The 27,820-nt window shown below is 42.4% G+C and overlaps 1 protein-coding gene across 4 annotated transcripts in view; it reads left to right on the forward strand.

Annotated features, from left to right (window-relative positions):
* The first annotated feature begins 235 nt into the window (after positions 1-235).
* Positions 236-27,820, forward strand: part of TRIO (trio Rho guanine nucleotide exchange factor) — a 265,761-nt gene continuing 238,176 nt past the window's right edge. For 2 of the 4 annotated variants that reach the window (XM_075142469.1, XM_075142472.1), the window contains exon 1: positions 241-1,004. In XM_075142469.1, the coding sequence (XP_074998570.1) occupies positions 884-1,004 (121 nt within the window). In that variant the 5' untranslated portion in view covers positions 241-883. Of the gene's footprint in view, positions 1,005-1,468; positions 1,490-27,820 lie in introns of those variants that run through there. The other 2 variants (XM_075142475.1, XM_075142470.1) reach the window with 2 other exon arrangements.

The following is a 27,820-nucleotide window of genomic DNA, read 5'->3' on the forward strand; positions in this document are numbered from 1 at the left end:
CTGGGCTGCCCCGCAGCAGCTGCGTGCGAGAGCGAAAGTAGTCGGAAGCGGTTAAAATAACACCCCAAACCAACACCCCTTAGGCCGCGGCCGCGGCTCCGGCAGCCGCCGGGCAACGGCCGCGAGGGACCCCCGCCCCGCCCCCGCCCGCCCGGCGGGCTCCCCCGGCAGCCGCGGCCCAGCCAATGGGGAGCGGGCTCGGCGGGAGCGCTGACGTCCTGCGCCGCCCCGCCCCATCCCGACCGGTGCCGGACGCAGCCGGAGACTCCCGAGCTCCCCCCCCCCCGCCCTTGTTCCTCGGGCGGGGACTCGCTTCCTTTCCCGACTCCCCTTTCCCACCCTCCTCCTCCCAGTCAAGATGGAGGACGGCGGTTGCTGCGGCCACCGGCAGCACGGCGGCTAGCGCAGCTGCTGCCCCTCCGGCTCGCTCCTTGCTCCCTCAAAAAAAAAAAAAAAAAAAAGGGGGGGTAAAAAAAAAGGCTGGAAACGTTCCTTCTTTCTCCGCCTACCGGCTGCTGGCTGCGCGGACTGCCGGCCCTCCCCATGCCGTCGTCGTCGTCGTCGTCGTCGCCCTCCTCCTCCTCCTCCTCCTCCCGCGATTGTCTGCGCTCCGGCTGCCGCCCGCCCGCCCGCCCTGACTCCCTGCATGCACACGCCGCCTCCTAGGTGGCTGCGGGGGGTGGGCGCTCCCGGAGCTGCCATTCCGCACATACCTTCATGTCCCTGCGCTCGCTGTGGCCGCCCGCCGCCGCCCCGCATCGCTCACCAGCTCCGGCTGCCGCCCTAACGGCCGTTCCCGCCCGGAGGTGAAGCCGGGACCAGCGGAGGGGGCGGTGGGGTCGGCGGTGGGTCTCGCCCGCAGGAGCCGCCGCACGCAGCAGCCATGAGCAGCGCCGCTACCGCCACCTCCGCCGCCGCCGCCACCACGGCCGGCAGCGGCGCGGGGGAAGGGGCCGAGGAGGCGGCCAAGGACTCGGCGGACATCGCGGCGTTCTTCCGATCCGGTGAGTGCGGCCCCGTCCCGGGGGGGCGGCGGGAGGAAGGGGCAGCGGCGAGGCTGCGGCTGGAGGTGGCGGCGAAAGGTAGAGGGAAGCGACGTCTTCCTCCCGGAGCGGGGGCGAGGGCAGCCGGCTTTGTCAGGTGGCCCCGGGGAAGGCTCGCCCTCCCCTTGCCGGCGGGGCCGCCTCGGCAGTGCCCGTCCGTACCGGGCGCCGCCGCGCTTCCTCGCGGAGGCGGCGGTGCGGGGCCCGGCCCGCGCGGGGGCGGCCTGGCCGGGCGGCAGCGGGGAGGAAAGCCGAGCTCCCGAGCCCCGTGCTGGGGGGCAGCGGGGCTTCGACTCGGGCCCAGCAACTTGCGGGCGCTGCTGCGGGCGGGACGCCACCCTTGCTGGCAGAAACGAGGCGTGAAAACGGGTGCGGCGGGCGGCCCGGCCCGGCCGGGGCGGGTGCGGGGGCTGGGTGGTGCCCCGGGGCGGTGTCGCCGGTGACAGGTGCGACTCTCTCTCTGATGCCGGCCCGATAACGGGCGTGTTACCGGGGCCGGGCGGCACCACCTGGCACCGGGCGGACCCGGTCCCGCCGGGGGGTGCACGGCGGGACGCGGGCGGAGGAGCCGCCGCGGGGCCGGGCAGCCCTCGGTGTCGGCGGGGCGGGGAGGGTGAGCTGCGGCAGGGGAGCGGCGGCCGCAGGGCTGCGGGGAGCGGGCTGCACTGGCCGGTGCCCCCCGGGGAGGCAGGCGGGCGGGCGGGCAGGGATGACACCGCTATAAAAGGCAACGTGCCTCCGGTCGCGCTCCGCCGGTGCCGTGCTGCTGGGTGGTGGCCGAGGGCAGGGGTGGGAGAGGACAGCGTTCATAGCGGGTGTGTGTAGCGGGAAGGGGAAGAAAACGCAAAAAGCGAAGCCCGCGTTAAGGGGTGTCCCTGTCTGGGCTGAGGCGGGGCAGCAGCGGCTGTCGGGCGCTGCCGGGCTGGGAAGCTGGGCTCGGTGCGGAGGCTCGGGGGGGGGAAGGGGGGGAGCCTGTTGACAGGCTGCCGGGATAAAAAAAATGGAGGCCGCCTTCTCCCTCGGTGTTTACTCTTGGCACGCAACCGGGCGGGGAGGGCGGCTGTCCCCGCCACCGAGGCGTTGTCACCCGGGGAATGGTGGCGGGGGGGGGAGGCAGGGCTGCGCGGGCCGCACGAACCGCCGGCGGCGGGGACGGAGCCCTGCCGGCAGCCTGGGCGGCGGCGGCTGAGCCTCCCTCCGGTGCCGGCTGCCCTCCCCCGAGCGGCGGCGGCTCCTCCCCTCCCTTCGCTCCGCTCCGCCGGCGGCTCCGCGCCCCCCCCGGGCACCGCCGGCCATCGCTCCCGGGCGGGGCGGCAGGGCAGGGCTGGGCACTCGCTCCGTTTGGATGCCTAAAAAGGAGCGGCGAGCAAGGGAAATGCAGACTCACCGCTGGAAAGATGAGGGGGATTACCGGTTTCGTGTGTAAAAAATAATAATGATGGCAGTAGTAATAATAATAACAATAAAAACTGTGTTAATTGGGTTTTTAAGGGAAGTCCGTGAGGGAAGTGGGAAACGGCGTAATCAGTGCTGCTCGCTGTCGGGGCTTGGTGTTGAATGTGTTTCATTTAATGCGGGTGAAGGAGGAGGTGTCATTTGCAGCAGGCATCCCTGAAGCAGTTTCAGAGCTGCGTTTGCTTGGACAGACGGTCTGAACAGAGGACTACGTCCCCTGTGAAGGACCTGATGCTCCCTTGGAAACCTGTTTCGCATGACAGCTATGAGTGCAAAACTCCTTGTTGAGTCAAGATGCTGGCCTTGGTGGGTTTTGTCGTGGAAGAAGGACTGAGCTTTGTCGTTCTCAGAAAAAAATCCTGTTGAAAGCAAAATGATGGATTATGACAGTAGACTTAAAACAGTAGACAGTCTGCCTGGTGTAGTTACAAATGGATACATGTGTAGTAATATTCCAGTTTTGGAAGACCCTGCCACCTGTATTAGTAGTCAACTTCCACTTTTGTGTGTGGGCAGAGGGATGACACAGACTTGATAAGCTTTTAAGTGGTGCAGTGATGACTTCTGATACTGATAACTTCTGATAACAGGGAAGTTGCACTGAGCTTAGTTTTGCAGCAACCAAAAATCTTAAAGCAGTAGAAGGACATGTCAAATGCTTATTGAAAAACTCTTAGAGCATATTTAACAACTGGCATTCTCGTTTCCGTATTTGCATGTGGAAGTTATCTGGTTCAGCCTAAGCGCTGGAAAATGTTCTGGCATCTCTTGTGGATGTTCAGTATTGGGAAGAGCTCTTTAAACTCCGCCTCTGTACATGGTCCACTCTTTTATAAGGAAAGGGTCTATTAAGAGATCTCCGGTGCTTCCCTTTGTTTGAACAGGAGGCACAGGTTTTTTTCAGTGAAACACAATGGACACAGCGATCAATGAACAAGCAAAAAACTTCATTTAGTGTACGTGGGAGCAGACAAAATATTTTTCTCTTTACAGTATTTACAATGACAAATGCTTCCTTTTTCCTGTCACTTGCAGAGAATGTCAGCAAAGCTGAAGCTGTTACTTAAAAGAAAAAATGATAAAAATGTTACAATGTTTTCCGGGAGGAAAAAAAACCACCAACAAAAAACGCACCTGAACAATCAGTTCTATCTTAGGTTAGTTAAATTGGTCAGTTGAGCTGCCAGTGGGGTTATTGGCTTTCCTCCTGTCCTTTTATAAGACTAAGCCTGAAGTAGAATTGAAGTAGCCTAAAGAATGGAGTTTCATTATTTGGAAGATGTTTTGTTAGGATATGGAACAGCAGCTACGTTCACATCACTTGTAATGTGTATGTTTCCAGTTTTCACTTTGGTTATGTAAATGTAAACTCACTCTGAGTTGTTGTGGAAATAAGTTGCAATTGAAATGTGAAGCAAGCAGCTGAACTAGAAATGAGGTAGTAGTATGAAAACATAAAGATTGTGTGTCTTGAATTTAAATGAGGAATCCCTTTATTGGAATTGGAAGAAATTGAGGCAGCTTACTTTCTGTTATCTATTTGGTATCTAAATCTCATTATTTGAAGTTGAAAAGACAAGAACACCTTGTTAGATCTGTCACCTTCTTTGTGGCAGGATTAAGAGCAAAACTGCTAAGAAGCAGAGTTGAGTGGCAAGCAAAGTGATTACATTTTGGTGGAGAAAACAGTGGTTGTAGGAGGTGCCTTTCTGTCCTGTATGTAAATTGGAGATTAGGGATGACTCTGTAAACTGACAGAAGGGATATGTTTTGAGCCGAAGATGTAAAGACAAGCATCCCTTTTTTTCTTATTAAAAAGTGCACTGGTGAGACTTAAAAGGACTAATAAAATCTCTTAGAATTATGGAAGAACAGACTATTACTGTATGAAAACCCAGTGGCGCAGATTGTAAGTGGCTGGGTAGAGGGGTGTTAATACATATGTTAAGTATACAAGATTTATTCTGCATGAAAAGGTATTAAGATAACTTTTCAAAATGTATTCTAAGTTTCAACTTAAAATCCTATGTATTGTGATGGGCTGAAAACGGCTAACACGAGCAAAGATGAATTTGAGGGACTGCCATCAAGTCATGGCTTACAAGGCAGTAACCATACAGAGGTTTTGTTTGGTTGTTCTTTTGTTATTGTTGCTTAAATCTTTATCTTTACAGCTTTGAGTCCTCAATACTTTGGGAAGGAGACTGTCAACTGACATCTTTAGGATGCAAGAATGAGGGCTGTCTGTTAATTTTAAATCATGCTAATAACAGTGTCCTCCAAACCAAAGAATTTTTGCTAGTTGAAGTTAATGAATTTTGGTTTTGAGCATAAAGAACAAAACTTTTCTCATCTAAGTAAAAGAAATATTGATAGTACATGTTGTACTTAAAATTACCTTTCAGGGATGATGGAAAAATCTGTGAATACAGAGATGCAGAGAAAAAGGCTTGTAAGCACTTCAGTCAACTCCTGGCTAGACAGTATACTAAGTTTCTTGATAAATGACTCTGATAAGTCTCAGTGGGGAAAAAAAAAACAACCCAAGTTATCAACTGATAACTACATCCATTTTCATCACAAAACTGTGAAGAGTTATTTCCTGTAAGATACATTCAGTGTGAGTCGCTTCTGCAAACTGTGCAATAGCTCCATTCATGTACAGACAAATGATATATTTTTCAAAGCCATTGAGGAGATTCGTGTCGTCACCACCTGTTTATTAGAACACTTGCCACGTCTCCAGAAGGAGCAAAATTTACATACTAAGCATGGGGCAGGCACCTTTTAGAGAGGCAGAAATGGCAAAACAAAGGAAAACAAGAAGCCCTGGAAGTCTTGTCACTAGGGTGAATAATTACCCAAGCTTTGCCAGGTCAAATCTGAATATAACCGTTAATTGTACTTCATCACTTGATCTGGGATAACAGAAAGGTGGAGGGTTTTCCATCTGAAAATGAATCTGTGCAGGTCGCAGCAGTCCTCTTTCAGGCAGAGGAGTAAGCCTGTAAGATGAAAGTGGGTCTGGAGGAGAAGGGTCCCGAGTAGAGAGTTCCGTGTGCTGCCCCTCCCGAGGTGAAGTCAGAGAACAGGCTGATAGCCAGAATAGCTTTGAATAGCACCTGGTTCTAACATTGCCCACTTACTCTTTCCTGCTTGTGTATGTGCTTCTTAATGTAAGCTGAATGATAAGAGAATTTAAAACTTTGTTTTGAGGTATATGTAGGTACCAAAATGTCCGTGTGAGTATTTTAGGAAAATGAGATGCTGAAATCTATTGTGATTATGGACATGTAGTTGAAGATTTCTGCAAGTACTAGTGACTTGGATCAACCTGGGTTCAAATGTGTCTGCCTATAGCAGCCTGGGCTGATAATTGCTTGAGTAGTTGAGAGCATATAGGAAGTATTAATGAGTATCATGAAAATATGATTTTTTTTTTTTTTTTTTCCTCTTAAGTGATGATCATGTGGTTTGGTTAGTTTTTGTGAATATCACTTAGCAAATAATACTGTAAAGATAAAAACCAAAAGATTTATTCAGAAATTTGGTATTTCAAGTTTACAGGGAGGGCCTATGTTTTTCTTCTTGCTGATCGTATTTTATATACTGTTGCCTTTTTTGCTTTACATTAGTGTCCTGTGTGATAGTGGCTGGGAAAGTTGACTGCCTGTAGTAGACAACATTAAAAATGCTAGTGTAGCAGAGAAAGTCTCCTAGGAAGATAAGAAAAGAGGGAGGGAGGAGAAAGATTATATGGAAAAGAAAAAGGAAGCATACTATTTAAAAGGCAGCACATTTTTTCATGACTACTGCTAATAAAAAACATGCTAGCTTTTAGATCATAGGCAAAATAGCTTTCATATTAGGCATCAAATGTGAAAAACAAGCCCAATTTTCAGCTTAAATCCATGGAGCAGAATATATAATGTGTGAAGTTAAGATAATGCCATTCTAAGAAGGTTCATCCATCTCCTGCTGATACATAGTAGCTAACTTACAGAGAAGGTAACTCGGAGCTGTGGTTGTGTGGCTTACTTGGCGCGGCAGTTGGAGTAGCTACAAAGTAGTGACAAATGTCTAACGAAAATAATCTAACAGTGAAGCCAAAAGTGAAGTGTTGGCAGGCAGCACTGGTGGTACCCCACATGGTATCTCCATGCTGTCCTCTGCAAATATTGATTCTTGGCCCTGTGGCTGTCAGGAGTTGAGGTGTGTTTGGGGGTTGTAAGAAGTGGTGAGTGTGCGAGGAATGTAAAATATGAAACAAGTTGGCCATTCTTTCATGCAGCTTAGAGTGACAACAGCATTTGTATTATAAAAACACAACAAAAAACTTAAGATGTTGTGTCTGCTTTTCAGGAATCTGTTACTTTGTCCTCTGAGTTGCTTTAGTCAGTGAGAAGGTTGCAGCAGTGTTGCTGTCATCAGTACTGGTTGACCTGCGCTGAAAAAGAAGGGGGTCCTCTTGTGGAGTTTTGAATCCAGTTCCAGCAGCATCCATTTTAATAAGATGGTTAAAGTGGCAGGGGGGAGTGATGTTTTGAAAAACACCATAGAGAAATGTCACAACTTTATAGTTGCTGATGTGCCATATCCAGAACAAAAATAACTACAGAAACAATGAAGTTACAATGGAGGAGTTACTCTGGGAATAGTGTTGTTGGATTGACGTTTCCTGGAACAATGAAGACGAGGGCAGAGCGCTTCACTGTGACATGCAGCAGCTGTTGCGCAATTTGGCTTAGTGTGGAACAGCCGAACTTCTCTGGGGATAGCGAAGGAGAGAGAAAGTTAGAGGTTAGGGTGTGTTTGAAAGAGTTGGAGGCAGAAGTCATGAATATTTCTAAGAGGGGACAGAGAATTACTTATAACATCTGTGATAGCTGACAGTTGATAAACTAAATGCACATTTGGAGTGGAAGGTAAATGGGAGTTAGAGAAAAGCCAGGCCCATTCTTGAGAGGAGTACGTTTGAGCTGGCATGAAGTGCTGATGTGCTCAGAAAGGAGCTGACAGTTAGGAAGAGAGTTGGTGCAGCTGAGGTTTTCAGTAATTGCAGAGCTTGGTCACTCTGTAGGCAAGGTGGGTAGTAAATGTTTCTTAAAGAAGTGATTTCTCTCCAGTTAAATGTGTCCCACAGCAACATAGCAGAAACAAGTACGAAATGTCAACCTGAAATTTCACGTGGCTTCCAAAAGCTTTTCTATGTAAAATGACCATCTAGGTAAATGAAATCTGAAGAAAGACTGGAAAGATTTTCCCTACCCCAATATAAAGAGAAAATATTAATATTGCTCTACTGTTTTTCAATTAAATTTTTTTTTTAAAATTCTGGTGTCAACAAATGGGCCTCTTATTATAATAATCTTATTAAAAATACAGACTATTAGGTCAGTGTATTAATAGGGTGAAACTGCACTGTGATTTTCGTCTGCAGCTTGAAGAACGAGGTGAGATCACTGAAATAGCTGTTTGTGGTCAGCAAAAGTGTTAAAATAGGAAAGACACATTGAAACTTTGGAAATGCACTGGTGGTTGAGGGATATTCTTCTGAAAGTGGGTGATGATTTTAATGACAACAAAGGAAATTAATTTTTCTGCTTGATGTTGGTGAGAACCAAGTCTAATCTTAAAAAAAAAAAAAAACCAAACAAGGCTACTGGGTAAAATAAAAAAAAAAATAGACGGTCATAGCACGTTATTTTAAATCTTAATGACTAAAATGGTTACATCTACTTGGTTCTCATAAAGAAATTTGCTTGATTGGAGAAGTATCTTTGTTTAACTTAACCTTTTTCTTCGTGTAGCAAAATCAAAACGTAGACTATGGTGAAGTAATACTCATGATCTGCAAAGCTGAGTCATTTTTCTTCAGGAAGGATACTGCTGTTTTGAGAAAACAGATCACTTACCCAGTAGTGAGGAGGAGGAATTGAAATGACAAGGAACAACTCAAGTGCTTTTAGCAGTAGACACTACAGTACATTAAAGCATCCGATTTTTCAGCCTCTAGAGTAGGTTGTTATATAGATATACAACGATGAGGGTCATAAATGAGTTGTGTCCACAAAGTTTCACCAAACAGTCTGAGTGACAAGAGCCTGTAGTCTGCTTTAAAGATACAAAGCCCTTTCCAGTGGCTTGTCTGCCAAATAGATGCTCCAACTCATCTGAAAGTGGAGCTGTTGATCCCAGCCTCTTGTGGTTGCACAGAGGAGGAGGAGGTAGCCTAATTGTTCAAAAAATAAGGTTGTTGAGTGAACTCTTCTCAAATCATGTAGTCAATTTTTTTTCATGCCCTGTGTCACTGTTACTGCCGTGCATAAGTGGCAGTAGCACTGGTTAATTAAAAACACTGCAAATATCTGACAGATTTTCCTACTGAGCAGTGCTCAACTGTGCATCTTGCTGGTACTTTGAATGTGATGTTTTGTAACCTGGACCTTACTGAAGAACTGAGATAAGTATTACTGTTTTATAATTGTTTTATTGTTTGGGGTTTTTTTTTTGTTTTTCCTTAAGAAGAAAAAAGGACCTTTTCAGGGAGGTAAGAAAGTTTCATTGGAGGTTTTTTGTCTCTCAGTGCCTGAGATGGTAAGGAAGCAAGCACTCAAAATATGCCAGTAGTTTGCTTTGTCTGGTATGTTTTATAGTGTAGTATTTCGACAGGGTGCTTAGATAACCTGACTCTTACACAGATTTGTAGGAACTAATGTTATCAGCTTGTGTGACAGTCAGAACGTGAGGCTGAGATTCAGGAAGGTTTGTTTTACCAGTGTGCATAGGGATATATGTGTGCATATACACTGTCAAACTAAATATTCTGAGTAGCTTAGAAAACTGAGTTTACATGATTAATCCTTCTAACAAAAAGCTGGAGAAAGTATTCTGGGCGGCAGGCGCCGAACGGGGCTGTTGTGAGTAATCCCGATGCGTTCTAGTCGTCTGTGAAACTACCCAGAGCTTAGTTAGTCATGTTTCCTTGTAGTCTGAGTGCATGTATGAGCAGTAATAGTTATTTGTGAGGTGTCTGAAGACTGTGTAAACAACCAGTAGTGATTTTTGCGGTTAGCTTTATACATAACTGTTTAGCAATTAGAGACTGAGGGTCTGGAGCGAAGTGAGATTTCATAAATCTCTAAAGATGAATAGGGAAATATACTGCAGCCAGTAGGGCTCACAAGGACATGTTAAATACCTACTTGTTTTTATGTAGTGCGTACCTCACTTCTTGCATAAAACAGTGAATTAAAATCCAAACCCTTTAGATTTTATACTGAATTCGTGTATTTTTGTGCATCAGTGAAACCTGCGGCCTTATGAGATACTTTGTCAAGGCATTTGGTCAAAGGCTTCTCACTAAGCTTTGTGATGGTCACGTAGCTGGTAGATAACTTTGAGGCCATCAAACAATAAGAAATGTTATTGCTGAGATTTCTTGAAAAAAGAAAAGTCTGGAACGTTGAAGTCGTGGGTACTGCTTGTTTTCAGAGCCCAAGCAGATGGGATGAAATGAGGTGATGTTTTTTAAAACTTGGCCCACATAATAAAGGGAGGATACATCAAGAACATCCCAAGAAGTGAGTTAGAATAAATGGAGTGTTTAAATACTAAATATTACTTGGCTAACCTCTTATGCCACACAGTGGACTTTGCTGTAGCCATTGTGTAGACTTGGCTGTACGTTATTGGATATCATTATCTACCAGCATTAAGGTAGTAAGTCCTTCACTTTCCGAATGTTTATCATGCCACTAACTTTTGGACATGTTGGGTTGTGCAGCATTGAGTGCAAAGATGATATCATTTTCTGAGATCATAAAAATGCTCCACCCTCTTCTAAAAAATTCAGGCTAAGGTTGAAATGTCTTGGCTTTTCGTAATTCTTCTGGAATTAGAGGAATAGATACCTGCAGCTGAAGGCACAGAATGAAGGTAGAAAGCTGTCAGCAGATCAAGGTGAATTGAAGTATAAGTTGACTGGATTGTCCTGTTCTACACAAAAGCTGATAGTGCATAGTGCGGTGAAGATCAGACTTAAGAAGATGTCAAACCCCATCTTTAGAGGCCTCCTTCTGTCTGTTAGTATAAGGGAATAAAATAGGATATGATTTCTCTGCTAAGGAGACTGAACAGCCATGATTCTTGTTTTTTAAAAAATAAAGCTTTAATCTCTAAGCTTTTGTCCCTGTCTTCATTTGTTTATTTGCTTTATTGATGTTAGTTAGCAAGTCCATTTTGGTTGCATATTGCACATCAGGTTGGTCCTAAAAGAATGGAAATGGGACAGTTACAGCAGTAGCTTATGCTCTTGCTTTGCACCCCTTAAAGTCACACTTTGTGTGCCTCAAGTACTTGTTTTCCGCGGTTAAGGATAGTTGTTAGACTTGAACTTGCCATGGCTTGCAAAGTTCAAAGAGGAAATCAGTGCTGTGCATTGCTTAACTGACAGGGGATTATGCGAGCCAGGCTTCTGTAAGGACAACAAAGGCAAGCCAAACTAAAATTTATTAGGACAGTGGCACCTTTTCAAATGGAAAGGTGAAGTCAGCCCTAATGGCTTATCTAGTTACTTCTTGATTGGCTTGTTAATGCTTTATATTAAATAAATAAATAATAATAAAGACACCAGCTTCTCCAAATGTAGTGGAAGTCTGTCTTTGGAAGGAAAACAAGGACTTGTCTGAATTTCTTGCCTTGGTGGCTGAGCAGAAAGTTACAAACCTGAGCTTCATTTCTGTTCCCATTATGGGAAAAATCTACTGTGTGTCTATTGAAATATCAAGGCAGCAGAGCCAAGTCAAGCCTGCTTATAAGAAAGTGATAAAATATGGTTTGGCTAGTGGTGATCCTTGCAAAGGATAGCCATGACGTGCTATTACCTGTCAGTGCAGAAAGAGCAATATCTTTTGTAATACAATGCGAAGATTGGAGTCAAATTTGCCTCTCCTTAACTCAGAACAAGGGTACAACTCAGCCAACAATAACTACTCGGCGTGTGTGTGTGTTAACTTTTTTTAAAGCTTGGAATCAGATGCATCCTTCCCTAGCCAAAAGGGAAACATTTGAGAAGCTGTGACGCATTTACACAGATGAAGGAAGGAAGTGTCCAAAAGAGTCAAAAGCTAAAAATAGATCAGTTTACTGAGTTGAACTCTGGGTGGGAATTGAAGAACTAAATATAAATCTAAATTTGAGCCTTTGTGACTTACATAACTGAGTAGTGTAACCGTTTCTGGGTATTTTTGCGTTAAACTCTGTAGCGGACAACTTCAGGTGAAGACTTGTGTCAGGCCTTGTGAGGTGGCTTTCCAGAGCCTTAAATAGACAGCACTGAGAAGTCTGACCATCTCTTGATGATTATTGTTATAGCACAGTTTAACTCCCTGGAAAAGTGGTTCGTCGGTTGTGTTTTTTTTTTTTTGTTTCTTTGTTTTGAAGAGCTTCTCTGTGGAAATGGTATCTCCTGACTCTACTGAACAGAAGTTTTAAGCCAGTAGCTACTAGAACTAGTATCTCTGAGATTAAAAAAAGAGGAGTAATTCTTTTTCCGCAGCTTCTTCAAGAAGCAGTAAATTTGCCTTTGTCTGACCCATATCTGGCCCCTCACTACAAGAAGGACATGGAGGTGCTGGAGCGTGTCCAGAGGAGGGCAACGAAGCTGGTGAAGGGCCTGGAGCACAAGCCTTATGAGGAGCGGCTGAAGGAACTGGGACTGTTTAGTCTGGAGAAGAGGAGGCTGAGGGGAGACCTCATCGCGCTCTACAACTACCTGAAAGGAGGTTGTAGTGAGGTGGGTGTTGGTCTCTTCTGCCAAGTAACTAGCGATAGGACAAGAGGAAATGGCCTCAAGTTGCACCAAGGGAGGTTTAGATTGAACATTAGGAGAAATTTCTTTACTGAAAGAGTGGTCAGGCCTTGGAACAGGCTGCCCAGGGAAGTGGTTGAGTCACCATCCCTGGGAGTATTTAAAAGACGTGTAGATGAGGCGCTTAGGGACATGGTGTAGTGGGCATGGTGGTGTTGGGTTGACGGTTGGACACGATGATCTTAGAGGTCTTTTCCAACCTGTATGATTCTATGATTCTATATATGTAAAAAGCAGTGATAACCTGAACATTTAAGCATTGGTGTTTGGTTGTCCAAAAAGGTTTGCCTTCTGCCCTGCCACAAACTCCAGTTTGAAAGCTATCAGCTTTCCTTTGTGATAAAGAAAAAATAAGCTTGTTGGAGTGTTTAAAATTTGCGTAATGGAAGAGAATATTGGAAAAACTGTTTAAATGCAAGTGTGTTCTAGATTGTTGTCCTTAGATGACGATGGTAGTGCCATGAAAATCAAGATAAGCAAATTTTCTTTCTCCTTGGAGCAACACTATACATTTTTGGGGGAACTGGGGGCAGCCCACACAATATTGCTAACTAAAAAAACTGGCCTTTTCCAGTCCAATTAAGTGGGGCCAGTGCAAGTGAATACTTGTGGTTCAGCGTTTGCTGGCTGCCAGTGAAGAGCAGTTCTTTCACAGTGCTATACCTAATTCTAAGCTTTGCATTGGAGAGGTGAAATACATATAGTTAATGCTTTGACTTTGTCGGAAAAACAAATGTTACTATTAAAATAGATGTATTTACAAATATAGTAAATGTAATAGGAAATTATGGGTAAAAACGGTAGCATTGATTAGATTAACTTCAAGCAGTAACTGTCTTCCCCTCCACCCCCCAAGATGGGAGGGTTAGTTTTTATATTTAATACCTTCCCTTTTCTTACTATATTGTCTGCTGTAGAATGTTTGCTTGGCAGATGTATAAATAGTTGTGCTCCTGTTTGCTTTTTGATTTTGTTTGGTTTTCCAGAGGAGCTTGAGAATGTTTTTGCAAGGTTGTTCTGAACGAATTTGGTGTCTTTGATTACTAAACCAGTATTTGTTCTAAGCAGCAATTTATCTATTAAAGCGATGAACAGTTTGTAGCAAAATGACCTGACTACCTACAGTCGTGGGTATATAACAATATGCCAATTTAAACTTTGTATTTATGGAATATATTGTTATATAGCAAAGCGTGAGAACTACTATTTTTAAAATCTCATTTTTTTCTGGAATATGCTTTTGAAGTGGATTTGTCCATGTTGCTGTCCCCACTGTGTTAACCCATTATTAGAAAGTTAAAGCTGTGAAAACCTTTTGAAAGACCAGTTGGTTAGCTGGGCAGCTACTTAATCTGTGATGTTTCTGCTTGTAGGCAAGTTCATGACACAGAATCTGAGCAGGATGTGACTTGCAGTTCATGTCCACTGAGGCAACAAAAGTGGGTTCAAAGAGCAAGAAGGTGCTGCTCTCCGTAATGTTGTAGATGGCCTCTAGGCAGTGAAAAGGAAGTGGCAGAGCCCTGCATTTGTGTGTGGGAAGGTAAGGATGGATATACCTTGATACTAAGGCAGGCTTTGAGTTGCGTGGGCTGCCTGAGCTCGGTTCCTTACTGTGCATATGCTGCAGCTTTTGTATGTGTTGATGTAGCAGAGAATAAGAGGAAGGTTTTTTGTGGTCGTGAGCAGCCAACATAGCGTTCTAGGCTTTAATTTGTTTCTTTGTTTTCAGTACTTGGGGTAGGAATCTCACTCCCACTTGCCTCCTTTGCTAATACTTCGTGTTATGGCTCCTGTTCTAGCTACAGAGCTTCAGAGGTGGGGTACAAAACTGGCTGGTTTGGATTCTCCTAGTTTAATGAGACTTGCCTAACCGCAGGAGAGATGAGTGTTAGAGGAGGAATAGCCATCTTTTCCAGAGTGACTTTTTACTGTCTTAATTGTTGTCCTCACTTGTGTGATCCCTTCTTTTGTTCCTTTTCCTCAATAAATAAGACAGAGGTCCAACAGACAATAAGCTCAATCACTAGGCATCAATGTTCATCTCCACAGGAGGTCCATTATGTGTACAGAGATAAGTAGGGTGTCCTATGGAAAAGCACTGCATAGTTTGAGTGTTACAGCATGTGTGCTACACTGACAAATAAGGGTTGTACAGGCAGCCTTAATGCTGCATTACCTAGTTTTTGAGTGCTTTTTTTGTGGCAGCTTCAATCAAGCCTGGTCTTAGCCCAATTAAGTAATTGTTTAGCATTTATGTAAGGATTTCAAAAAATGCCTTAGTGGATGACAGTAGATGCCATTAGTTTTACCAGACTGCACTGGATTACTATGTTACATCAGAGTTATTTGGGGAGTAGAAATGCATTAATTCACTGTATAATAGTAAGCAAGGCAGATGTGTAAGCTGCTTTATTACATAGACACGTTGAGGAAAGCATCTCTTCAAAGACAAATTAAGTACTTTACTTGGAGACTTCTTTTTTTTTTTTTTGGACAAACAATCTGAGGACACTCTACTGTTAAATTTCTTAGGGTTTTGTGTCACTTGAGCATTATGTTAGTTCTGCTGTGCTAGTAAAAACTAAATGAAGCAAGATGTAAAAATTGTCAAATGCCAAGGAGGAAAAAGGAACCAAATGCTAAATTATCCTTTCATAAGCTTAGATATGTATAATTATGATCTAAAAGACAATGTGTGTTCAGTTGAGGGAAGCTTTCCACGGCATAATAGGCTAGGTTTCACGTGCAAAACACCCATGGAAGGGTAGAGGACACTGAAGGACTTAACTGGAAATACATATTGATAACTGACCTAAGTTACTACACTATTTTTTTTTTTGCCAGCTATGTGGACTGTATTAAGCATGCAAGTGGTAAAATTGCTGCTTTAATAAGAAGCTTTCTGACCTGAGCTGTCATGTAACTCTGAGGAAGGACCCAAATGGAGATGAAGGGGTGCCTCTCCTCGGAATAGGAAAGAATTATGTTGCTGTGTAAAAGCCACATTCTTCCTGCTTTGTGGAATAGAAATTGGCTGAATATGTGAAATAACTAAAAAAAAAATTAGTAAGCTAAATCTCTTAATGCAATGAAATGGATTCCTTATTGAAAGGTGACTGGGAAGACAGCTAATTATCAGAGACAAAACAACCCCATATCTCCATAGTGGAGGTGTATGTCAAATGTGACAAACATCTGGAAATGTTAAAGTTCAATATTCATTGGTTTCCAAGTTCTCTTGTTGGAGATCGGTTCTCTTAGCTTTTGAACAGCATACAGCATAAGGGCAGTATTACCATGCACATTAAAACCAAGAATTAATTCATTTCTATTTAAGTGGTGCATTTCTCATCCAAGTGTCCATTCTTTTTGAAGAAAATTTGAGAATAAGGCAGGATCCAAGTCAAAATTCATGTTTCTGTTGTGCTGTTGATATTATGGGGAAAGAGAGGGAGAAGTGAGCAAAACAGTTGCTTGCACTGGGGACCAGTCAAGCAATTTCTAACCAGTGAGGCAGGACTTCTGTGTGAATTGTTGAGCATGTGGTAGTTGAAGTAGAGCTCTGGAGAATAAGCTCTGCTGTCCTTATCTTGGTTCTGCCCAAATATATTCAAGTTTGACACTGATGTGAGATGTAGTCTTCGAGAAGGCAGCAATACTTGGCCTAGGGGCAGGCAGGAGCATATCTAAGATGATGAAGAATGGAAGAGAAAACCAAGGAAGGAGAAGATAACTGACAGAATTCAGGGTGAGGGTCAGTTTGCTTAGAAATACTGGAAATCGCCACACTACCTATCTACTGCAAAAGCTGCTGTCTCTTTTGTGGTTAAGATCTTATAGTAATATTGAAACAGAACTAACAGTTCTGCTGATGTATACAGGCAGATTAACAGATGCAAGGGAGCCTGAATTTTCACAGGCCATTTGACAGAAAATGTACTGTTTCCCTGAAGCGACTACTGATTTCAAGCCAAAAGAAAGGTTTTCTTGTTTTAAAGCAGAGCACAAGAAGGACGAGCCTAAGCAGAAGAATGGGAGGGAGACAATGGGTATCTGATGCAGAAGACTGGGGATTGCAAGTGCGCTGAGGTCACGAAGAGAACTGACCCTTGAAAGGAGCGGGGAGGTGGGTTGCCTTTTTATGTACCATGCTGCTCAGATGTTTGCTTTACAGGGATAATGAGCTCAAATCAGAGACACAAGTGCTTAATAGGCCCTGTCCTACATAGGTCTAATGTTTCTTTATTCCCTGAAGAGAAGAGCAAGAAACAGGACAAGAACTTGCATAGAATCCTTTAATTTTGTACTGCAAAGTACAATCTTGATGACATAATTCAAGAAAAAGTTATTGTTAACCTGTTTTTACCTTAAAATTACCTTTTTCCATGCCACTTTTCCTCAAATTCCTGCCACTCACACTAGAAATGTATTATTTGGGTTTCTGTGGAGAGAGCAGCTTAGTTGTTCCAGGAGGTCACTGACACAGTCTTAGCTCCACAAGGACCCCAGCCCATAAACAGGTTTGTGGTTAGTCGCCTCGCTCTAGCCTCTGATCTGCAGGAGTACTGCAGAGGATATGTGTAAGAGGCTGTACTGATCTCAAGAGATTTGTTGAACCTTATCTCTAGGTAATCATCTTGTTGTGTTCAGATGAGATTACTAATCACATCTTTTAATTAGAGAAATGTCATAGCTGTAGGAAAATAAAGCTATTTGGAAATGCTAGTGGTTATTTTGCTGACAGTCTCCTCTGCTTAAGGAGGCTGATCAAAAATGCTCTCGCATAAAAAGGAACCATGACTAATTTCAGGCTGACTTCTTCCCAGGGACTTTTTCTTCTTTGCGGTCAAAAGTTGTTCTCCGTGAAATAGCGAGAGATGTGAAACACAAATTGCCTTGTATTGAACCTATAAAGAGGCAGCTAAGTCACCCTCATTTTGATTGTTGCCTTTTAGTAAAGTATGTTGAAGGAAAAGCTGACATTATTAATGTAAAGATGGATTTCCAAAAAGGGCAGTTCATATAGCTGAAAAACTGAAACGGAGTTAAGAAGAAAGAGCTAACTTGAGTTTATTCCCTGGGCTAACAGTAATTTCAAAGTTAACGTATTCTGAGATGTTGCTTTGACAGCAATCATGGATCTAATCCTGCAGTATGCAATTAGAATTGTCATTCCCTGTGAAATTTAAAATGCTTGTAACTGGCTTCAGTTTAGCACAGAAAGTGAGTGTGGTTGAGCTATTTTTTCAAATGACATCTACTTCAGTAGTTGCTATCTGTGCAGTTTATCTAGTGTTAACAGCATTCAGGTGTCTAAAATTAGGAATATATTGCTGTAAGAAACAAGTAAACCACAACCCATACGTTTTGCTCACTGCCTTTAATTTAAGCATGGTGTTACTATTGGGTGTTCTGCGTTTGTGGCTTATTTAGTCAGAGTTCTGAATCCATTGAAAGTATTTTGGTCCATGTCTTGAAGATAAAATAAAAATCAGTACTGTGACATTTCAAGCTGGTGGAGGAGATTGTCAGTTAGCCAAATGTATAAAATTACTAATTGGCTGCTAACTTGAAAATAGTTCTTAAATAAAAGCATAAGTTTTATAAAGATAGCTGTGTATTAATGAGGTAGTTTGATTTTTTTTTTAAAGTTGGCCTTGCCAAAGGGAGGCTTTGTGATGGCATCTTAGAATCATAGAATCATAGAATCATTAAGGTTGGAAAAGACCTCTAAGATCATTGAGTCCAACCATCTTATAATGGTAGGAGTGGAAAAAGTAATTAGTGGAATGGAAGGACAGGTAGAAAGAGGCTTGTGTTTATGTACAGCTGAAAAAATTAAGACTTACAAATGCTGTAACAGGAGAGCCATACTGAAGGAACAAAAGTATAAGGGTAAGTAATTTATAGCAAATATAATGCACAATTCTAAACAGGATCACAGAAGTCCTTAAGAGCCTAGCTTAGATGTAAAACGTGAAAATAAATACTTTTGCACCCCTTGCGTTGCTAGTGGTTCTCCCTGTGAACGTGTGCTGGTCTGACTTTTAAGTTGTAGTTGTTTCTAAGGCTAGAAATGGTTAGTCAAGTTTTGGTGAGGCTTGCTGTCTGGTAATACTGCACTTTTTCTGGCTCTCTGGATATCTGTGGTTCTTTGCCTATTCCCTTGCTTCTTAGAGCTGGTGTGAAAGTTTTTCCTGAAGCAGCGGCTGTATGCCGGACTTTGCTGTGCTTAGTACAGGGATCCTGTGGTCTGACTGGCTCCTGTGTGTTGAAGAAATAGAGTTGAATGTAGGCTACACAGCTTGAATTCCTGAGGAGAAAGAGGTCGTACGTGTGTTCTTTAAGACACTTTTAGTTACTACATCTCTCTCCCTTAAGCTTTCAGAGACATATCTGAATATAGCCTCAATTAAATTACTGTCCTTTGATGAAGGAAGTCCTTTGCTTAATATGTAGCTGATATACTTGGAACATGAGGGCATCAGTCAGGATCCAAAATTAATTGCCACTTGGGACTGATAGTGCCATGTGGGCATTGGAAAGAACATTGTCTCTTTCAAAAGCCTTCTGAAATGGTCAGCTTTGAAAATGAGGCACATCCTTATTACATTAAAGAAAATATTGTGAGTATTGAATCTTGCTTCTCATTTTCACTTTGTAACAACAAAAGCAAATAAATATTTTGTCTGTTGAAGATGGCACAAGTTGAAAGAGGAGAGCCATAACTTCCTTACTTGCTGCCTTCTCGTGCTCTCTCTCCCCTCCACCAGCTCCCAAACGTAGGAGGAAAAAGTGCAAAGCTGGCACAAAGGGAAGAGGGCATCTCATTCCAAAACCAGTGACTAATGCATCAGTCCGTGGTAGAACAATATTGTTTTAACGTGGCTAAGGCCCTGTTCTTTCCTTTGTATTGAATTCCTTCCTGTTTAAGAACAGTGTCTTTAAAGTACACTTTTATCAACTTGAATGGTAGGAACTTTGTACTTATTGTTATAATATCTGTATTAATTGGTTGGTGCAGCTGTTTCAAGTAGCAAAAAAAAAAAAAAGAGTTAAGCAGGCATTGGCTGTGAGATAGCAAGTCTATTTGTTAGCAGAGCTGTAAGGCATACTAGATGCATGTGGAGTTAGAAGAAGGCAGAACTAGGGAGGAGCTGAAGCTCAACTTGCCTTTGGGAGCTCAACAGTGGAAGAAGATCCAGCAATCAATGAAAACTGTGCTAGATGATGTGGATCCAAACATACAGCTGTCAGTTAAATAGCCCAGATGAATCTCAGGTAACTAACTGATGGGTGTTAAGGCACTCGGTGGCAGCTTTCATGGCTCCTTGCATTGTATCACTCAATATAGAAGATTAGGCTCCATTTGCTCAATTAAAGGACACACCTGATTTTCAGTAATGCTTGAGCTAATATCCAGGCATTTCTGTGACTTGAACTTCAAAAGTAAAATTGGAGCTAGGTACTGTACATGTCCTCTCTGACTAATTTCTGTGACTTGTATTGGACTGGTTGTGGGCAAGCAGGGAAGGGAGAGCGCTGTGTTTTTTCAATAATTGTGTAATTAAATTCATTGATGGTAGGCCAAGAATACTGATCACAAGGGTTGGTGCTGAATCAGAAGGAATACTTTAAATGGCACTCTGTTGAACAGAGACATAATTGACCTCTCTTTCCCCTTCTTGGCTTATTGGATGGCTGAATTGCTCATTTTATATGTGACTTTGAGTGTGACTGGAGCTGTGAATCAGTGTTTGTTGGAGTTCTGCATCTGGCTTGTGTTCTGACTTCCCTTTTATGAGCTGAAGAGGCTGTCTCTGTTATTACTAACTATGTAGTGAAAATCCTCTTAAACTCTCCTTGTTATGAGTGGGTGAAAATGTTTGGCAAACACACGAATCAATAATTGCTTATTTGCCTCACTGCTGCTTTTCAGAAGCTTCACTGTCCTGAATCGATGCCTGTCCCCAAATGATAATTAACAGGGATAGATAACTTTGGGGCCTTCTTTTACAAAGTCATCCTGCAACTGCACCTCTCTGAAACTGCTCTTGCTTATTCCATTTCTGACCTTTTGTCAGCAGCAGCAAGGCTTGCATTGAAATTGCAATAGCTTATATACAGTTAGAAAAACTTGATGATTATTTTAGTTAAGGTGTTCACTGGTTTACCATGCTGCTGAAATGCCTGGAGCTCTGTGCATGACAAAAAGAGTAAGTAAACTGAATGAAGGCTATTAAAAGGGAAATAAATACTTGCCTCAGTATGAGGAAAAACACTGCATCTAACTTGACCTGTTAAGTTTTCATAAAGAAGAGACTGGCTTTTTAATGGCCTTGTCTAACATGTCCATTTTGTTCTGCTGTTGCTGGCTGAAATTGAAAATTAAAATGAGGGAAAAATACCTTCATGATTACAGTTTTCCCTTGGGAACTATTTCAATTGTGGCTTTCTCATAAGAGAGATTGTGGCTTCCTTTCTATTTCTGCGGCATGAAAATTCAGATTTGTGTAGCCTGTTTCTAAAGTTAAGAACATTCTAGATGCCAGTCTTGGAAGATACAAACAACTTCCAGGTGCCTGCAATTTGAGGAAGTCCCTAGCTGAATCGGATTGCCATCTTGATGTGACCTTTGCCAAAAATAACTGCAGTTGTACATGCACAAACTGTCTATGCAGTATAGTAAGGAGAAGACAAAGCAATCTATTTTAATGTACAAGATTTGTTTGCGTTTTTAGATTTGCATTTCTGTAGTGGAAAGGCAAGCTTTCAAAACTGTCTGGTTTACTTTGGTTGCTATTCAGGTCAGTGGCATCTTACTCCACTGGAGGACTGCAAGATAGACTTGAGCTGGTTACACTGTTCCAAATCAGTGGGGCTCACTGACACTGGGTGACTTGCTTCATTCCAGGACTTGGCTTCGTCATCCACTGAAAAACTACTTTTGGTACCATAATGTATGCCAGTGAAAAACTACTTTTTGGTACCGTAATTTACATTAGCTGGATGCTAACACAATTAAAGCTTCAAACTACATTGTTCCATGGGTCAGATGAACCATAGATGCAATACTGGTACCTGCCCAAACCTTAAAGTATGTGCAGATTGTTTGGATCTCAGTGATATGATCTAATGGCAAGAAAATTTCTTCAGTGGACAGAAAGTAGGGGAAAAAAGATGACTCTACCCTGCATTCTGTAGGTCTGGAACTACATATAATCTGTTTGGCCTTTTAATGGCTGTTACCATTAGCAATTTAGTTCAGATCAAAGTGTGCTTTTGAAGCGCATCTCTTGATTGTCCCATTTTACAGTTCTTTGCTCTCCATTGTGGAGCATCTAAGGTGCACAAATAGGATTCCTTTCAGATGAAATTGAATTGGAAGACATGCTCTAGTTACAAATAGATATCAAGTGCACAGAACCAGACAACAGCCAGTCGAAAGTAAAACTTCCTCCAAAACATGTAGGTTGGCCATTGAGGGCTCTGCACCAAGGCTGTACTGATCCTCTTCTGTTGTGCTGTGTGACAAGCTAATGTAGACTCAGCCGAAGAGGGCCAGCAGGTAGGTCCTGAAAGTCAGAAGATGTTCTAATGAAGTAACAAAGACCTTGTAGTGACAGAAAGTTAATTTACTGTGTGAATCGAATGATCGCTCTAAAGAAGTGGATCATGCTTCAGAGCAAGGGCAGTTAACCTTTCTCGATATGAAAATAGTCCTGGGACTGCAAGGACTCGGAGAGCTGAAGGAAGGGAAGAGATGGCTGCTCAAGTTACAGGTATGAGATGAGGGGCTTGGTGCTGCGTGTGGCACAGCAGCTGTTGCCGTTGTGGTTTCTTCTGTGGCAAGGCAATTTAGATTACCTGTCAGCACCACCCTAATGCAGGTCCCAGTTTTGACTGGGATGTGCTTCAACTTTTGAAGAGCTCTAAGTGTCTAAAAGGCACAAGTTGGTCCTAATTCTCTAGAGAGGGACACACATTCAAGGTTCCTCTCTACCTCATGTGACTGGGGGAAAGGTGTTTTCTTCTTCCACACATTCACTTGTAGAGGAAACATGGTTGAGGCGTGAATGGGAAGATAATCATACACATCCCATTCCTGTGTTTGTTGGAAATGGTGAGTTGTTTCTCTGTAGAGCCTACTCAAAGCCAAGAAACAAATTAAATCCTGTAGGAAGAAGACAACCAGGAGCAGACATGTGAACTGATGCAGATATGCTGGAGAAATCCTTCTCACCCAAAAGCTGCTCCAGAGTTATTTATTCAGCAGTTCAGTAACTAAATTGTCTTCAATAATTGAGCGCTGGTCATACCTTTTGAAAAAATTGATATATTATTGTAGAATTCATCATTAGTTGAAGTATTTTTGCAACAGGATGGAGAAGTATAACTCTGTCCAGTGGATAATATTATCCTTTCACTGTGCTACTTCTGATGGGCATAAATTGTTAGCTCCTAATACTTAGATAAATATTGGAGTTGAATGCTACTAATTGGCCTAGCATCAGTGTAAGACTTAAAGCTCAAGTAGCCCTGCTGTGATAGCTAGATTTGACTTCCTTGCCCCACCTGCCAGAATTTTCATCTGTAGTAGAGTTATCCGAGAAGAATATTTTCTGAAGTCTCACCTGCTTGATTGCAGCATCATTGTAGCTTGGTCCAAATGTTACTGGCTTATGGATTTCAAAGGTTGCGCTTCGGTGGAGGTGCTAGCACTCCCATTTGTCTTCTCTGTGGGTGGCTTCTGAAGCAGGAGCATGTCAGGATAACTCCAAAAGAGAAATAATGTTGGAAGCTGTAGGCAACATTGATCAATTCTGATTAAAAATCCTAGTGTACTTAATGAGGATGTGCTGAAGGGCTTAGTGAAGGTCACTGCTGGCAGTAAGGATTTGTTGAGATCCTGGCTCTTTAAGGGCTGCTGCCAACTTAAAAAAACCTTCCAAGACCTGGATTCTTTTGGCTGCTGAGTGTGTTTGCATTGCCCAGGAGGGGGTGACAGGAGACTAAAGTGAAAATTTGGATTTCCCAAGACCTACTGTGAGTGAGTTCATTTGCGTTTGCAGACATGTCTGGAGAGATGGCAGATGAGCGAGACACCCTATTTTTTAATCTATTATGAGTCATAAGTTGACACTATCACATGAAATTAGAAAAACTTTTTTAAAAAGTTAATTTAATCTCGAAGGCTTGAAGTGATGACTCTAAACACGTCCTCCAGTCCCTCAAAGCTCCAGGTGTAAGTTTCGTATTTAGGTCTGATATAAAAGACTTAGTGTTGAATTTGAAAAATTGTCAGTCTTCGGCACTGTCAGTAAGATTGCCTGCCCAGTCAAAATTATATACATTCTTGGCAATACATTTGCATCTTTCAAATTTGTGTGTAATATGTTTCTTGCTACCTTGTGTTTAGTGCCTTAATATTGACGTATTTTTGCTGGAGGATGGTACAACCTTGGTCCTGTAGCAATTCTTTTGGTGCCTGTTGCAATTCTTTGATGCATCAACAAGAAGCAACCATCTGTTTCCTACTGGACTTCAACCCTAACCTCTCAACTCTAAGCAGATCTGGTTGTACACCTTCATTTCTTGAGGGAGGCTAAAGTAATGGTGTGACTTAATGGGTATTTGATAAATGCTTGTAAATAGACTTAGTTTGAATTTTGGATAAGTGAGTATCACTAAATAGCAGTTGTGAAAAGAATGCTTATTATGCTTAAGATGACAGTATTACCAGTGATTTTGTGGAATAAAAATGGCATTTTTTTTTTCATCCCAGAATCAGAAGTATAAAGGAACACGTATGAAGGGAGGGAGGAAATCTTGTTTTAGGAAAGAATTCAATTTAATTTTCCTTTCCTTGGTTGCATTTACAGCTTGAGCTGTTGGTTTCATAAACCTGTTTGTAGAACTCAACCTGGACTTTGTGTGTGTTGTCTTAACAGCACAGTTACAATTTGAGGTAACGGGGAACTTCAGGCACATCTTTGCCTCTTCCATCCTCAGGGAAAGGAAGAGGTTGCGACTGGAAGTCAGTCTGTGACCTCTCAGGGAAGGTGGTTTGTATGGATAAACATGCCTGGATCTCTTTCAGAAGAGAACAGACTCTCACCCAGTCTGTTACTGCACCTCTTTGTTCAGAGAAAGCGAAACAGTATTTCCAAAGTGTGCTTAGATATCAAAGAAATCTGTGGCCTGAAAAGGGTACCTCTGCCTGCAGTATATTTTGGCTTCCTTGTGTGGCTCCCGGTGTCTTAAACTTCAGTGCATTTTTCTCTCCTCTGATGGATACTCATAAGGAGTTGTGGCCATTTGCATGACTCCCTTAATAGACCATTTGTAAAATCAAATTGTCAGGCACGATTGAAAACACTCCCTACAGAGTCAGAATTGCTATATTTGGATTTGTGTCTAGAAAGAAAAGAGGAGAGGGAGTATTTGTGGGGTAATTTTCTTCTCTCCTTGTACAGTCTCTTTCCCACACTCCCACTCCATTTTGCAGTCGGTGCTATGAGGGCAGAAGTCCCATGGTGACAGAGCTACTGAATTCTGCAGACGTGTCTGTCGATACCAAGCAAGAGATCTCAGAAGAGGTGTTACTGGAGTACACAGGGCTCTGGTGGGAATGTCGGCTCAGTTTGGCTGAATTCTGCCTCTCCCCTGGTGTAAGTTCTGTTACAGATTGTCAAGAATTGAGTGTTGTCCCTTTCAAAAGTATCCCTTATCCCCAGTTGCTTATTTGACTAATAAGTTAATATGGATAAAAGACCACACATTGCTTTCGTATTAATTATGAACACTCAGTTGAGAGGAGCAGTTGTTCCTCTGACTTGAATACTGTAGCACAAACATGTTTCCCAGGTAATAATAAAATGACTAAAGCAAACTTTTGGTCACCTTTCATTTTAGATGATAAATTGTGGCCATGGGTTATCACAGAATACTACTTATTTCATGTTAGGGTGTTTGGCTGGTATCCCAACAGGTGCTGTTAACTATGTAATTTGTTATTAGCAGCTGAAATTCCTGTCTGTGAATTTTTTGAAATGTCTTAAGCTACAGGAATATGAACTATTGTCCCTATAGGTCAAACCAAATGTGCATCTGTCCCATTATACTACCTCTGCTGGTGACCAAACCAGATGCCCAGGAAAGGCCCCACAAGGATAGGATAAACCGCTGAGGTGCTTCTCCATTGTGTTACCCCAACATGCAACTGGGTCTTCCAAAGCCAAATGATATTTCTGTATTTTCAGTGACCTGTAGAGTTTTGCTTTTCTACTAACTTGTTCAGTGTACCCTTGGGCTTGTGTACGCTTTTATATCTTGGAAATCCAGTGGTAGACAATTTCATAGCTTTGACAATACATAGTGTGAGGGACCGCCTTCTTGTGTTGTTTCGAACCTGATACCTTCTAGTTTTGACAGCTCCATCTCTTGTGTTGGAAGAGTTTGCAAACAATTAATTTGCCCTGTCCAAGCCACTCATGATTTTATAAAACTTTCTCATCTTCCTCAGCTTTTCCCTGATGAAGAGTTCTACTCTGGTTAGCCACTTTTTGTGCAGAAGGATTCATTTTATTATCCCTGTTGCTCTCTGTTGAACTTTCTCTAGTTTTTCTATTTTATTTGAGAAAGTTGAACTAGACTGTGTTAAAAATGTGAGCACCTAGCAACTTTACACAGTTGTATAACGTTTTCAGTGTAATTCTCTCTTCCTTTGCTACTAATTCTGAGCATTTAATCTGCTTTTTTAATAGATTTCTCCCTGTGTGCATGCTTTTGTTTTTATCTACATTGAGCATACCCTTGAAGATATGGTGACCAAAACACTTAGTTAACTTGTAAATTAAGCTGAGGCCACTATCACGTCAGAGCCAATATAGTTTAGGCATTAGATGCCAAGTTAAACAACATCTCCATATAAGAAAAGTTTAGTATTTATAAACTAGTTATGAAAGTAAGTGAAAGTGTTTGTGACCTTGAAGTGCCTGATAATGGGCAGCAAGCCTCAGGTCTGAGACAATCTTGAAATTAGTTTTCAATCTTTAAAAGTAAGGTGGTTTATTTCTAGTCTTTTCAAATCCTGTCTCTCATAATTGTTAACTCCAGATTTAAGTAACTGACCTTGGGAAACTTTTGGGACTTGAGCATGAGTTTTTATTTGCAAAGGGATAGTGAGGCTTCTCATCCCTTTTGCATAATAGCTGTAACATAGAATGCCTTGTTTAATGTGTCATTTAAGGGTATGCAAGCTGTTGGTGGCGTTTATGAACAAGACGATGATGCTGTTGGTAAATATAGAAACAAAGGGCTGTAAGGTGTTACTTCATTCTGAAATAAGCTTATTAGTTCATTGTAAAGAAAAAGATAAAATCCTACATAGACAACTGTTGTCTAACTTAGTTTGGACCAATGCTATCATAATTTCCTCTTTGTATTTGGACATAGGATGAGGTGAAACTCTCGTGCCTGGTGGTATATGCATATGGCAGTACCATTAATAATGACATTCAAATGGTTCTTGGAAGTAAGCCTGATATTTAAACTGTGATACTAATACTCAATTCTGAAACTGTTGTGAATGGCCTCAGATTCCAGAAAGACGTACTGTGAAATCTTGCTGTGTGTACTCATGGTATTGCAGGAGGTAATTTGATTGCTGAGACTGAATGGAGCTTTTTGTGAGTACTGGCACTTATATATGTAAATATATGTAACTATGTGGTCATTTTTGAGGAACTATTGCACGTGGAAGAAAGTAGGAGAGTAGTTCGTCCAATGAAGGATGCACTTTCACCTTGCAAGGTTTTTCCATTTTATTTTGTTTTTCTCCCATTGAGATAACTCCTTGGCATTTGAATGCCAAACCTGTGTTAGGGAGACATTTTCTTTTTTGGTGAAGCACATGAAACCAGTCGCCATGAATGGCTGGGAGTGTGCTTCATGCATAGGGGATGGTGTAGAGGAAAGCAACGCTAGCCACAAGAGGCTTGGAGAGGAATTGTCATAAGGCCATGCTGGCCATTCTCTAGTAGCTAGAGCCAGTTATAAGAGAGCTTATGATTTGATTTGTTGGACGAACAAAGAGCTGATGTTGCACACAAATTCCACTTGCTTATAATGCTTTATAAGGCACGGATGTGGAAATAGATTTCTTTCCAAGGGTTAATATAATAAGACAACCCTATAGTAATATTAGGGCTTACACTGTATGTATTATTCACCTTAGCCAGGTAATACTTTTTCTGCAACGGTTGAATTAACTCGTTATTATTTGAGGAACTTGCTATTTACAACAATAAATAAATATAGATTATCATTATTTCATAACTGTTATAATAGTTTATAATCATGCAATTTGTAATGATAGTAATAAATATAATTTATGATAAATTTTAGTCTAAGTGCCCTTAAAATACAAGAAGTTATAACAGAGAAGCAA

This window comes from Calonectris borealis, chromosome 2 (assembly GCF_964195595.1).
Source record: "Calonectris borealis chromosome 2, bCalBor7.hap1.2, whole genome shotgun sequence".
Lineage (NCBI taxonomy): Eukaryota > Metazoa > Chordata > Aves > Procellariiformes > Procellariidae > Calonectris > Calonectris borealis.